This window comes from Nannizzia gypsea, genomic scaffold (assembly GCF_000150975.2).
Source record: "Nannizzia gypsea CBS 118893 supercont1.4 genomic scaffold, whole genome shotgun sequence".
NCBI classification, from domain to species: Eukaryota; Fungi; Ascomycota; class Eurotiomycetes; order Onygenales; family Arthrodermataceae; genus Nannizzia; species Nannizzia gypsea.
Window position 1 is genome coordinate 40,750 of NW_003345198.1, and position 13,601 is coordinate 54,350.

Here is a 13,601-nt window from a genome sequence, read left to right on the forward strand (position 1 = left end):
GTTGCCATAAAGCCTGTTTTCCCTGTACGTTCTTCTCAAATTCAATTAAAGCTCTCTCTCACTCTGTCCGACCCCCTTTTTCACCCTTTTGCTACGCTGTTTCGGTTTCACAACGCGGTCGTTTTGTCTAATGTTTCGGCTTCTTCTTGTTAACGTCGCATGGTGGCGCGGGGGGCAGAGAGTGTCAGGCAGGCAAGACAAGGCAGGTGGATTTCGGCGGCCGCAGTCGTTTTCCAGGTACCTGGCTGTGCTTGTCCCTGTAAATATCCGCCGAACGGTTCGTATGCAGCTTGACGGGCCCAGCTCGCGGTGGTTGACTGAGTATTTAGCTGGCGACGAAGGTCAGCCTGAGAACCGAAGGGGATCAGGGATTTCGACAGCGACGGCGTACGAACAGAAAGGCTGACGTCCGCTTTGCAGTTCCTAATTTATGGGCAAAGAATTGATAACGAGTCAAAAGGTGGCGAGAAGCTGAAAGATGAGCTTCTGGCTTTTTGGGCTGAGGATGTTTTCTTTTTCCTCGTCTGGGATCTTCGTCGTCGTATAGAAATAGACATCATTTGGTGATGCTGATGGCGATGACGATGATGACGATGATATCAAAAAGGCCAATTTATTTGATCTACCGAAATGCATAGTTATGTATATAGATAAAACATAGCAAAACGCTGTACATATGAACGCTGAAAAGTTATGCAGAGACAAATGGTAAATAGAGACAGAACCAACAATAGATACATAACTACGCGGATCATAGGTTCATGGTAACAGTGACGCTGTTGCTGTGGACGAGAAGGCACGGGGGAAGACCGTCGCAGAGCACCTCGAGGTCGCCAACGTACGCTTCACTAGAGGCCTTATCTTGGGATACCCCTTCGGCAGGGGTTGGTAAGGTGGTGAACACAACTGCCGTGTCCTTGCTCTGGGACTTGATCAGCTCGTTCAGTATAAGATGCTGGGCCCGGCCTGGCAGATCGTTAAATGAGAGAGGGATGGCCGCTTGGGACGGATACCCAGACGCCCGCCGAGGGCACTCCGCGTCTCCTTCGGCCGGAACAAGGGCAGGCTGGCTAGAGGCGTCGCCGTTGCGGGTGTATATTGACTCGAAGCCTGCCGCTGCTGGGCTGCCGCGGCGCGGAGGAGACGAATCAGCAAACATGATCGAAGGCCCTGTACCTTCTTCTGATACCACCTTCGTCGCTGGAATGGGCGCAGAGGAGAATTTGGCGGTGGATGCGACCCGGCCTTTCTTCGTAAACATTGCACGGGGTGAAGGCGTAGCCGCACTCGTGGGTGTCTCTGCGATTTCTTCCGGCTCCATGACAGTTGGAACGTCAGAGGCTGCCATTGGGTTATCGCCCTCTCCTTCATTCTCGCCCTCGCTTTCACTAAGGTAAGAATCCGAATCACTCTCTTCTGAAGACGACTCGTCCCCATCAGAGTTGTAATCTACCATGGAATCCAGCAGCCGATGGGTCTGCATCCCGAGACTGACGCCAGGCCCAATCGAGCGTCTCCGAGACGACTCGATAACTCTCTTGAGGCCCTCCAGTCCCGCACGTCGTCTACCTTCACGCGGAGTTGTAGTTCCAGATCCCGTCGGAGTCTGCCTCTGTGATCTGTTGGATCTGCTCCGGGCTTCCTCAGAAGCGGTCCTATACCGTCCAAGTTCATTCCACCAATCCTCCTCTTCCAATGTTTGTTCAACAGCGTCAAGCACAGCCTTATCCACGTTATTTCTGTCTCCATTGACGATTATGCGGTAAGTCTGTAGGTCCCCGCTGGCAAGCCAGAATACCAGCACTTCGGCACCGATCCGAAGTTTTTCAAGTAGAGTCATCACTCTCCCTCTTTCTTCCTCGACGTCTGTCTCATACTCTACAAACACTGCCACTCGCAAACGGCATGATTGTTTCCAGGATGGGACGGTGTTCAGAATACAGCCAAGTTGCAATATTAGTGTATATGTGTCAAAATTGGTTGTGAGATAGTTGGTACGTGACCGCCCTCCCTCTGATGATATCTCTCCAGACATCTGGATCGGCCAGAGATCTATAAACTTGGAGGGCAGTTCATCGTTGGTACCTGGTAGCTCGATATTCTCAAACCCTCTGGCAACTGCAACATTGATGCGTAGCTGGAATAGTAAATCCTCCAGGGTCGTCAGGTAGCTCTGGACATTCATCGGTGGGTTTGTCTCGAACGAATCCGTTCTAGTTTTCCGAAGGGTTTCTCTTCCATCTTCACTAACAATTGAAGCGCGTCTCGTTGACCGTCTCAGGGGAGCCACAGAGTTGAGCAAAACATCAGGGTTGCCCTTGCGGAATTGATCGATTACAACCACGTTGGGTCGCATTCCCCCAAGTCCAGCACTTAGCACAATATTCCTGACGCCCCATTCGTTATTGGGAGCAGCTGTTATGTTGATGAAGGCTTTGACCTTTGAAAATTCAATGAACTTATTCCATGCAGTCTGTTCCTTTCTAACCACTGGAACAGCGGTTGCGAAATCGTCCGTGACTAGAACCCGGCCTAGCACGAAAAGACCGCCTTTCTTCAACGAATTGCAAAACTGGATCATTTTATACTGTTCCTCGAAATTGTTGACAAATAAGAGGATCTGTGGGCGCCAGAATTTGACATGCTCAGGTCGAAGTCGAAGCAGATATTTTCGGACCTGGTGGTATATAAGACTTTGACTGACGTCTCCCCACGTCTTTGGAGGAGCCATGTAGTGAATTAGGAGGAAGAGAGTCACCAACACGCAAACACACGCCGTAGCGTATACCCCATCAGTGAAAAACATACTGGCTCCACTGATAACTGTCCCAACGAAAGCAGTTGTAGAATTGAAGTAACGAAATGATGGCCGGAAATTCGGGGCGGATCCAATTTTGAGTAAGAAACAAGCTAGGTTGGTGACCAGGAAGGTCATCAAGTACGCCATGGAGACGAAAGAGGCGATCTGGTTGATATCGGCGAATATAGTTACCTGAGCTATTACAAAGGTGATGAGGATAGAGGAGATAGGGTCATCGTTTTTCTTGGTTCCTTTTGCAAAGATTGACAAACCGGGCAGAAGGGCATCCCGAGCTATGGCCTGCAGTACTTTTGCCGCACCGATAATTCCCATTAGAGACGAGAAAAACGAGGTTGAAAACTCGCCAAGGACAATGAGAGACCCAGAGATATTTATCTAACCGTCATAGTTTAGTAAAAAGCATTCGTTTGGACATTGTGGGAAGAAGAATGGTACGACTAACATCTTGGATGATATTGACATCTTTATATAGGGACTCTCTTGTGACACTCGCCGCCATTGTGAGAATAACAATCGTATAGGTAAAGAACGTAAGGGCAAGACCATAAAGAGTTCCTTTAGGGATAGATCTACTTGGATTCTTAAGGTCGCCGGACATGCTCGTTCCACTGCAGAGTATCATGTTAGTAAAATTTAGATGTCAGAGGGGAGATTTCTAGAGGAGGCAGAACGAACGCAAATATTCCAGACGTTGCAGGGAAGAGAATCCCGAACAAGTCCTGAAAGTTTTCTCGTCTCTTAATCTGGCTCCCAGCAGCTCCTTTCGTAAGTTGTGGGTATAAATTATTGAAGAATGATAAGCTGCTGAAACCGGTGAATTCGATCCCTAGACGCTCATTTTTAAACGGCTGTTTGATACACGCCGATAGCGGAATGCTAAAGGTTGCTACCAGAAGGATGACGAGCAGCCCGTTACTGGCACGAGAGAAGACCGAGCTCCCTGCCAAACAGATCGCCGTGCAGAGGGTGAGGATAATGGTTGCCCAAAGGTACTCCCACCAGAAGCCCTCATAAAGAAAATTGGACTTGCTGCCCGAAACAACGCCAAAATTTTGCTTAAAGCAGTCAACTAAACCGACTGCGTTCATTCCTGTGTTCAAAACACAACCAAGGTAGAACACAAGGCCAATTGAGCCACCGAACTCGGTACCTAGAGAACGGCTGATCAGGTAATAAGCACCTCCACCTCTTACAGTTCCGTTGGTAGCAATTGCTGAAATTGACATGGTGGTTATCAAATCAATAGCGTATGATATGACAAGCATGGCTATCACCCTTCTTAGCATACGGTCACAGCCAAAAATACGTAAAAAAAAAAAAACTGAGAAAAAGGCATCAACTAACCCATCATGCCGAGGACACCGCTCTGACCCAGGACGAAACCAAAGCGAAGAAACATGAGGATACTGAGGACATTGAGAGTCGTTGGGACAAAAACTCCCGAGAAAGACCCCAGCTTTTGAGGCCCATTCCCCTCATCTTGGGCCAGCTTTTCTCTCTCATCTGGAAAGCCGAGCTTGGCGGCGGGTATAGGCCTGGCTAACGAAGCTCTCTGAAGTCGAGAAACGCTTCGGCTCCTGTGTCGAACGGCCCCATGGTGGTCGTCACTACTTGTTCCTCTCGCGCTACTGAGCACAGGTATTCTCCTAAAGAACGAGTTAGAGATGGCACTAAAGGACCCGGCGTTTTGTTTACATCTATGGATCTATGGGAGATAGGTATAATACTAACCAGCTGACTCCATGGCCTGATTCATGCGTACTATTCTCATCGTTGGCAGAGCCATTGGGTGGGCGGTTCATGGTTGATGGAGATATCCGTTTGCAACTTAGACACCCGGCAGGGTCTTTATGCAGCGGTCAGCAAGCACCCTTGTCAGACGCTTAGGCAAGCGACCTATCGAAACATGTCCCTGTTGATTTCGTTGAGCAGTACGTAAAAAAGCGCGCGCGTCTGTTTTCTTTCTCGCGTCAATATGTCAAGGCCGCAGTCTCTAAAAAGACCTGCCCGTTCACTGCTGCGAGGAGCTGAAACCTGACGTTGGCGACGTTCGACGTCTTCATCCCCAACTCAACTTTTGGCACCTTGAGAGGCGTCATAGCACGTGACCAGGCTAAGACAAGCTTCTGGACCAGGTACAAACCCTATTAATAAGCAGTTTGCTATACAAAACTCATCACATGACCTGATGTTCGCGCTAAATCCGCACGCGCTAACCGCTTCGGGGCCGCAGATCACATAAGCACTGCGTCATTGGCCGGCTCAGCCAATCAGCGCCCGGCTTATTCCGAACAAGCAACTTCTTCCCGCCTCCGACCTTTAAATCGTCACCGTCAGTCACGCCGACTTCGTCGCTGACAACGACGAGAGCTGCTGACCGTCGCTCAGCCTGCATATTTAAAAGGAACCACAGCCGTCTTCTCTCGCTCTTCTCGCAGGCGGAACCGGTCAGGCCAGGCTCACCAGGCACTCCTGTCCGACAAGTCGATTTTGGTACCAGCCAGCCCAAAAGTATCGGTCGCCCTCCCTCATTGCCGCAGTGTTACCTTAATACGCCCTTTTCGTTCCACCCTATATCCCATCCCACAGCAGTGTGCAGACGAGAGACGATCTCACATACTGATAGATGACTACGACACACGACGGCGAGATGCAACAGGGGAAAGATATACCGGCGGCGTCGACGCTGCGTGAAGAGTCACCTCGCGGCAGAGCTGTCAGCGGGACCTCTCCGGCGGAGGGCCTGGCTCCAGGATCCCTCCCGAGACACATCACCACTGCCAGGCTGGCCTCTCCCATCCCTTCGACGTCGTTCACAGAGGCAGCAGACCTGCAGCTGAAACGTGTGCCTACTCCTCGACAGGTAGCTCCGTCTGATGTCACTTCGGACTTCAAGCCTTCGTCCGTCGTGCCGTCCTCACTCGATGCCGCTCGCCCATCCGCACTGACAAGTGCCCTCCAGGAGGATAATGGTTCCAGCGGAGCCAATACCACGGCTTCCAACGGTGCACCCATAGAAGATCCTGAGGTCGTCAAACGACATCTGGTGCAGCCACCGGCCGACTCAGCCGCCGCCGTTGACACAAATGGTAAAAAGCCCGAGTCGACTAAATCCGGCGGAAGTGGAGCCAAAGAAGGAGAGGAGTTTTCCAGTTTACAGCTTCAGGGTGGTGATATCACTCGACCGATCTATAGATGGGCTGAAGCGGAGGCCCAGGAACAACAGGGCCCCAAGAGGCGAAAAAGCTTCGATCTCGCAAGGCCGGAGCCGGAAACTGAAATTTTGGATATCAACACAATCAGAGTTCCAGGTGGCTTCCGCCGAGACTTCCTGCGTCGAACCGGAGGAGAGCAGAACACTCTCACCGCCCCCGCAGATCCCGAACAAGCACTCGCTCAGCCCAAGTTAGCGACCAACAGCTTCTTGGAGTTTTTGACCTTGTTCGGCCATTTCGCTGGTGAGGAACTCCAGGAAGATGACGAAGTGCTGGGCCCTGGCGAGTTCTTTACCCGGAAGCCTGGTGTTGGAGAAGAGGAGCCCTCGGAAGAGACCTCCCTGCTTCGTCCAGGAAGTGCGGGAGGTCGTGTGCCCAAGGAACGAGCTGCCAAAGCTACAAACACCTCCATGGGTGCCATTCTCCTCTTGTTGAAATCCTTTGTTGGCACTGGTGTCCTCTTCCTTCCAAGAGCTTTCTTGAATGGCGGAATGATATTTAGTTCCATCGTACTCGTAGCTATTTCAGCCCTGAGCTATCTCTGTTTCATCCTTCTTGTCAACACCCGGAACAAGATCAATGGCTCCTTTGGTGACATGGGAGGAGTCCTATATGGAGATAAGATGAGGAAAGTCATCTTATTCTCCGTTGCTCTCAGCCAGCTTGGCTTCGTCGCCGCCTATATCGTCTTCGTCTCACAGAACCTCCAAGCCTTCATCGTGTCTGTCAGCAACTGTGAGACGTTTATGAGCATCCAATATGTCATTCTAATGCAGCTCGTCATCTTCCTTCCCCTCTCCCTTGTTCGTGACATTTCCAAGCTCGCCTTCACTGCCCTGATTGCGGATGTATTCATCTTGCTCGGGTTGGTCTACCTGTATGGATTTGGAATTAGCACCATTATGGAACGAGGCGTTGCCGACATCCAGCCATTCAACCCCAAATCCTATACCCTTCTCATCGGAACTGCCATCTTCACCTTCGAAGGAATTGGTCTCATTATCCCCATCCAAGAGTCCATGAAGCGTCCTGACAAGTTCCCCGCTGCTCTAGCCCTCGTCATGGTCATTATCACCGTAATCTTCCTGTCCATGGGAGTTGTTGGCTACGCCACCTTTGGCTCCAAGACCGAGACCGTTGTCATCCTTAATCTCCCACAGCAGGATAACTTTGTCAGGACAATTCAGTTCCTATATGCTGCTGCTATTCTACTCAGCACTCCCCTTCAGCTTTTCCCGGCAATCAGGATTTTGGAGAATGGCCTCTTTACCCGTAGCGGCAAATACAACCCCGGAATCAAATGGAAGAAGAACATTTTCCGCTTCTTCCTTGTTTTGGTTTGCGCTGCCATTGCCTGGGGCGGAGCTGCAGACTTGGACAAGTTCGTCTCCCTCATTGGTAGCTTCGCATGTGTCCCCCTCGTCTTCGTCTATCCGGTATGTCCTCCCCATCCCTCCTATCCACCCTACCTGCGAAGTGAAACTAAAATTGATTTTTTCCAGCCGTTACTTCACTACAAGGGCGTGGCAACCACCTATCTACAAAAGACTGTAGACATCTGTCTCGTCATTTTTGGAATAATATGCTGCGTTTATACTACCGCCCTAGCCATTTCTAACTGGGGAGATGGCGGTGGTGGCGCCAAACTCCCCGGATTCTGCAACAAATAGTCCTTTTGCGTTTTTGGCCTTTCAAGCGCCCCTTATCCATAAATGTCAGCGTTTTATTTTTCCTATCACTCTCGAGGATCACATTTCGGTTGCACTATTACAAGGCTTTGGATTTTGGTAAATTGCATTCTCACCTCCCTCCATTCGAGTCGTACATAACCATTTTCATTGCTTATATGGCATAGATTCTGTCTACTACTAACCGCTAACTAAACCATTTCCCCATACTTCCCTTGTCACCTTTGCTAAATTGTTGTCTTCTTTCCTTGTTTCCTTTAGTCCCCTTTCTCGACTCCCCGCATCTAATTCTTGGTTCTCCGCTTGGACTACGCTGGTTTAGATGTGCTTGATATTTTCATAATTCCTATTTTTCGGTCGGTCTTCCAGGAGAGTTAAATACGCGGGTAGTTTTGATAGATACCCGATGTATGCGGCCTAGCAATATCAACATTGATTTTTTTTCCCGTATATCTCTTTCCAATATATGTTCACTTTGTAAGGCATAATATTTCCACATAACACTTGCACCCGTGAAAATTAATTCAAGTCCATCCAAACATATTAGCCCAATCTTGGTTACCAGGCCATTTTCACTTATTGAATGTAGAAATAACTGCAATAATTCCTCAACTGCGCTCCAATCCTGGGAAAAAGAAGAAAAATAAATATCTTTATTAAAACAAATGACCAAATATAACAAACCAAGCCGTGTATGCCTAATACGTACAATCCGATTGAGTCCGGCGCAGCAAATATATGCCAATGAAGGAGGGAAGGAAGGAAGGCAGGAGTAACTGACAAAGCCACCAAGCGCGTCTATGAAGAAGAGCTAGGTTCAGCAGCTACCTTTCCTGCTTCGGCACCGGCATCCTTAGCCTGGTTGGCGAGAGCAGCTTCTCGTCCTCCCCATCTAAAATGCGAAAAGAGGAGCAGTTAGTTCGGGTCAATGAAAGAGAATGCAGAAGGATAAACGAGGAAATATAAAATAAAACGTACTTCCAGTAGTTCACCCATCGGTATCCCTGAGTCAATTGGGCTCCGAAGTTGATCAAATGGCAGCCGAAAAGAAGGTAGTTCTTGGGAGTGACAGCGAGAGAATAACGCATGAAGGTTCCAGAATAGATAACCAATGCACCAGTCATTTGCGCGGAGATACTATATTAAAAGAAAAATAGTTGGTTAGATGTGTTACGGTCGTGGATTGGCATGTACGGGGGTAATGCGAAGATAGCCGCTCGACGTGACAGGGCCGGTAAGTCCGGTATCAGATGGTGAACGAAGAAGTAGAATGTGCGCCAGTGACATACATCTCAGGATCTTTCTGAGTGTCCATAACCGCAGCGACCGGAATACCGAAGTTGGATACGGGGCCCCAGAAATCTATAGAGAGGTAGCCCCATGTTAGCACCTGGCCCATAACTGAGACAAGACAAATAAGACCGCATATGGGGTTAGATAGGGAGCCACAAGTCGGCCATCATCAAGTAATAACACGTCCAGGGAGGCTATCTGAGAAAGAAGACGGTAAAAACGTACGCGTTGAGCAGACATAGTCCAACACCTTGTTAGACCGTATCTTTGCATTGATGGCTTTGATGGCGGCGGCCATTGTGAGCGGTGGTTGTCTGAAAACTTCGAGGAGAGGAAGCAAGTCCGGCAGCTATGCTGATTGCTCTCTGGCAGTCGACGGCAGAGGAGCAGAGATGTGTCCTTGGATATAGCTACTCGGTAGTCCTCTGGATGTGTTTTCTCTGCTGCGTTGATGTTGTTGCTCAACCAAAAGAAAAAGCTCCGACTTCCGGAGTGAAGATATGACCAGTCACGTGAGACAGCTTTGGCCCATGGGTGAGACGGCGTGAAAGGAGGCTCTTTGATGATATCTATATACTGTACGAAGTAGAGAGAGAATAATAGGAAGGAGTAGATTATCTTTGACAGTATATAACTAGCAGGAGTAATATTCTCAAACTACTGCCTCAAGAATAGGAGGTCCTTTAGCTGTCCATTTCACCGATACCACCAAACGCCATGGGAGAAAGGAAAATGCGAGAAGGGAACAAATAGTCTGTCATCATTGATTTTGAGCAAGGGAATCATGCAAGTAGGTATTTCCCCTCGGCTGTCAAAACAGTCTGCGTTTCGTAACTCCAAAAAGCGCTGATATCATCGTCCGCCCATGCCAGGTGGGAAGCCTCTCCCTTGACCCGGAGGCTGGAAGCCGGGTGGTGGTCCAAATCCGGCTATAGACTCAGTCAGTAAAATGCAAATAAAATGCACAAGGTAAGAGCAAAACGTACGTGGTCCTCCAGGAGGGCCGCCTCGACCTCCAAAACCAGGAGGAGGGCCACCAGGGAATCCTGCCGGCGGTGGGAATGCGCCAAACCCAGCAGGTGGTGGTGGTCCTCCAACGCCAGCAGCTGGTCCACCGAGTCCAACGGGCAGCCCTCGTCCGGCGGGTTTGCTAATTCCAGGCCCAGCAGCCAGCGTGGCAGAGACACCTGCAAGGCCGGCAGCAGTTGTTCCTAATCTAGCGGCTGGCTCTGCGGGCGGTGGGCCATCTACCGAACATGACACAACATGTGTTCCGCGTACAATTGTAAGCCCAAGCGTTCGTTTCTCTTCTGCCTCGACCAACTGAGTAGTGCTGCTGCTGCCAGGTGCAGCCTGCCCGCCCTTGCCGGACTTCTTCTTTACTCGGCGGAACTCTTCAGTATCTGCGAGAACGAGGTTCATGTGCTGGTACACACAGTTAGCAGGTCCTCGTGCTATATGTTAAACTTTCCTTCAGGTTATCTGCTATCGTTACCTTATCGAATGCAAGCATTTGGCCCGTCATCTGTCGTCCATCGGTCAAAGTGACCCTCATCCTATAATTGATCTAGCCCGCGCGTCAGCTAGTGCCCGGCGACCACCGCAAAGCAAATGAACAGAACTCCGTAGAGAAAGCATCAAGGATAAGTCATACGAGATTTTGCTAAAAAGACGTGTCAGCGATCCTATCTTGCTATCAACCAAGCTGTAGCTCTCGTGAACTCACCATCTTCCCCTGCTTGTTTGAAGCCATGCTGCCTCAGGTGCGCACGAATGCGACTTTTCGACCAGGCCCGAAAGTTTTCACGAAATCGCCTAGCTCCAACGACCCTATATATTAAGCACAGCAGCAACCAGAAGCCCGGTTGTGAGGAATATCAAACTGTTCTATCGCGGTCTCTCATCTTTGCTGCAACTTTTGATCTTTTGGCGTTGAAGATGCAGTCGTGCCCGTTTGGGTTTAGCGCCAACGCCAAGCCCGCGTAGGGTTTTTGTCACTTTCGCGCACACAAAAAACACTTTTTGCGACTTTCAACAACTTCGACTTTCTTCTCGCGCAGCCAGAACGCACAGCAGCAGCAGCAACACTCACAATGGTACGATACCAGGCCCAGTCGACGCTCTTTACAGTGATATTTTGCTAACGATGGCGCAGGCCGAGGGAAACGACAAATCTTCGAACCCCATGCGGGAACTCCGCATCCAGAAGCTCGTCCTGAACATCTCCGTCGGCGAGTCTGGTGACAGACTGACCCGTGCAGCCAAGGTGTTGGAACAGCTGAGCGGTCAAACCCCAGTCTACAGTACGGCTACCTCCCTAGAATCGGTTGAAACAGTGGCAGAGACGACGTTGTGAAGCTGGGAAATGAAGAAAACGCACGACGGAAGCTAACAAGCGAGTTCTGCACAATAGGCAAGGCCCGATACACTGTCCGTACTTTCGGTATCCGACGTAACGAAAAGATTGCTGTCCACGTTACCGTCCGTGGCCCCAAGGCTGAGGAGATCCTTGAGCGTGGTCTTAAGGTCAAGGAATATGAATTGAGGAAGAAGAACTTCTCTGAGACTGGTAACTTTGGATTCGGTATCAACGAGCACATCGACTTGGGCATCAAGTATGACCCTGGTATCGGTATCTACGGAATGGACTTCTACTGCTGCATGTGAGTGATGACTTACGCACAAATGTCAAAATCTTTTTGAATAGATTGCTGATCTTTGACTCTATTAGGACCCGTCCTGGTGAGCGTATCGCTAAGCGCCGACGATGCAAGTCCAAGATCGGTGCTCCCCACCGTATCAACCAGACCGAGACCATCAAGTGGTTCAAGAGCAGATTCGAGGGAATTGTCCGATAAATCAATCACATCAAAATTCAAAATCAAATATTCCCACCGTTCACCTCTCCTCCATCTTGACCTCTTTTCTAATACCGCGCCCTAAGCGACATTCACGCTGCAGGGAATGTTCCCATCCCACCCCGCCCCTTGCAGTTTGATTTCACTCGCGAAACGAAACCTCTCTTTGCTTGTTGTGCATTGTCATTGGGAAGCCATGGTGGGACGGGTTGTTTTTTAAAGAAAAATGACAGGCGTGTTCTAGGGGCATTTCTTCCAAGGAAGACTCAGCAACAGCAAGCAAGTATGATACGAAATGCAGCAATAAAATTCACATTTCAAAATTGGCTCTTTCCCCTTGTTTCACAATGGAGGCTTCACATAGGGTGTTGTTCCGCTTAACCATTGATGAGAGGGTTTTTGGCGTCTAGCCATATCTTTTCTGGGGCGAGAGACGGTCTTCGTTTCCCGTCCCAGGCGGCCTTTAGCTCGTTTGCTACTATGCTCCTCATAGGATGCCATAGTGGTGATGCTATCCATTTCCCCTTCTCGTAGGCACACATTGTAATAATAACTGCCAAACCACATGTCACAAGGTAAGATTATGCTGTCGTTATAGTTATTCGTAAGTATAGAAAAGCAGACTAGGTATGAGACTACAACAAACGACCGGCCAATTTCCACTCAAAGCACAGCACAACAACAACAAATATCTCAAAAATACTCGCTATTTGGGTCAGCTTTTGTCAAGCATTGCCACCTTCAGCCTCAAGTTTGGAGCACAAGCACCTATCACTTGTTCTTAGGAGGAGCGCGGTGCTCTCCTTTGACAAAGCTATAAACCATACAATCAGTCAACAACATCCAATACACCAAACCTGTTAGTTTGATATAGATCAGCAACTTACTTATCCCACCAACGGCTGAGGAATCCCCTCTCATCAGGCCGGGAATTCGCAGACTGCTCCCTCCAGCTTTCCCGCCTACTAGCAAAGAGCGGATCTTCCGACGTTCGCTTCTGCGTCATTAGCCCAGCATAGCTACTGTCAGAATGCGAGCTTCTTCTCTTTGAAGTATCCCGCTCCTGCCCTGCGCCGGATTCAGACGACATCGAACTTGAACGCTCTTTGGCCATGAAGGGGAACAGATTCGACGCTACACCGGCAGGCTGAGTCGTCTGCGGGTTGGACGTGGTAGATGAGATCGAGCCGGATCTGTCCGGTACAATGCCAGTGACAGATGGGATGCTGGCAGCGTTTGATGCCTAGTATCATGACGTTAGCATGCCCTCTTCAGCTGCAGGCGATGTATCTAGATGGGCTTTACCTGTCGTAACTCTTCATTCGCGACCTCCGATGAGACAGAGGGCCGGCGAGGGTGATAGAAGTAGGGAGTTCCGCCCCTAACCCATACAGGTGGACGATCAGGGCGGTCACTCATTATCTTCTGCTGGTAAATACTCGGTATGCAGGTCTCGATGGTTGATATTCGTACAGCCGAGTGTACTATCCCAAAGCCATAGTTATAAACTGAATGAAAAGGGCGGGGGAATCGCCTTCTGGCTTGCTGCTCCTTTTTAAACTTATTTGCCCCCTCATCGACCAAGGCAAAGCCCGGCTGGATTCAGGGTCGACGGTCGAGGGTCGATCCAGGACAGGTCGAAGCTCTTGCTGTGGTATTAGGCCGGTAGAAGGTTGGTACTTTGCGGCGATCAGTATGTTACCACCAGCGTCTGTACTGCACCAAG

General features: G+C 49.7%; 6 protein-coding genes across 6 annotated transcripts; 2 read left to right on the forward strand and 4 right to left on the reverse strand.

The window, feature by feature from the left end:
- Positions 1-751: 751 nt before the first annotated feature.
- Positions 752-4,623, reverse strand: MGYG_04651 (solute carrier family 12 member 3; the record flags this gene model as incomplete). The annotated part of the gene is made up of 5 exons (XM_003172012.1): positions 752-3,196; positions 3,264-3,429; positions 3,497-4,088; positions 4,166-4,467; positions 4,553-4,623. 5 exons carry the CDS (start codon positions 4,621-4,623, stop codon positions 752-754), a joined length of 3,576 nt encoding a protein of 1,191 aa, XP_003172060.1.
- An 824-nt stretch (positions 4,624-5,447) lies between these two features.
- Positions 5,448-7,706, forward strand: MGYG_04652 (vacuolar amino acid transporter 3; the record flags this gene model as incomplete). Its single annotated transcript, XM_003172013.1, has 2 exons — positions 5,448-7,472; positions 7,539-7,706. The coding sequence occupies 2 exons, from the start codon at positions 5,448-5,450 to the stop codon at positions 7,704-7,706; spliced, it is 2,193 nt and encodes a 730-aa protein (XP_003172061.1).
- Positions 7,707-8,522: 816 nt separating this feature from the next.
- MGYG_04653 (hypothetical protein) lies at positions 8,523-9,315 on the reverse strand (the record flags this gene model as incomplete). Its single annotated transcript, XM_003172014.1, has 4 exons — positions 8,523-8,616; positions 8,703-8,861; positions 9,014-9,086; positions 9,243-9,315. The coding sequence occupies 4 exons, from the start codon at positions 9,313-9,315 to the stop codon at positions 8,523-8,525; spliced, it is 399 nt and encodes a 132-aa protein (XP_003172062.1).
- A 554-nt stretch (positions 9,316-9,869) lies between these two features.
- Positions 9,870-10,770, reverse strand: MGYG_04654 (SMB; the record flags this gene model as incomplete). Its single annotated transcript, XM_003172015.1, has 5 exons — positions 9,870-9,946; positions 10,004-10,442; positions 10,513-10,584; positions 10,672-10,680; positions 10,744-10,770. 5 exons carry the CDS (start codon positions 10,768-10,770, stop codon positions 9,870-9,872), a joined length of 624 nt encoding a protein of 207 aa, XP_003172063.1.
- Positions 10,771-11,163: 393 nt separating this feature from the next.
- Positions 11,164-11,875, forward strand: MGYG_04655 (60S ribosomal protein L11; the record flags this gene model as incomplete). Its single annotated transcript, XM_003172016.1, has 3 exons — positions 11,164-11,320; positions 11,362-11,680; positions 11,749-11,875. 3 exons carry the CDS (start codon positions 11,164-11,166, stop codon positions 11,873-11,875), a joined length of 603 nt encoding a protein of 200 aa, XP_003172064.1.
- A 771-nt stretch (positions 11,876-12,646) lies between these two features.
- On the reverse strand, positions 12,647-13,294 carry MGYG_04656 (hypothetical protein; the record flags this gene model as incomplete). The annotated part of the gene is made up of 3 exons (XM_003172017.1): positions 12,647-12,689; positions 12,763-13,118; positions 13,181-13,294. 3 exons carry the CDS (start codon positions 13,292-13,294, stop codon positions 12,647-12,649), a joined length of 513 nt encoding a protein of 170 aa, XP_003172065.1.
- Positions 13,295-13,601: the final 307 nt, after the last annotated feature.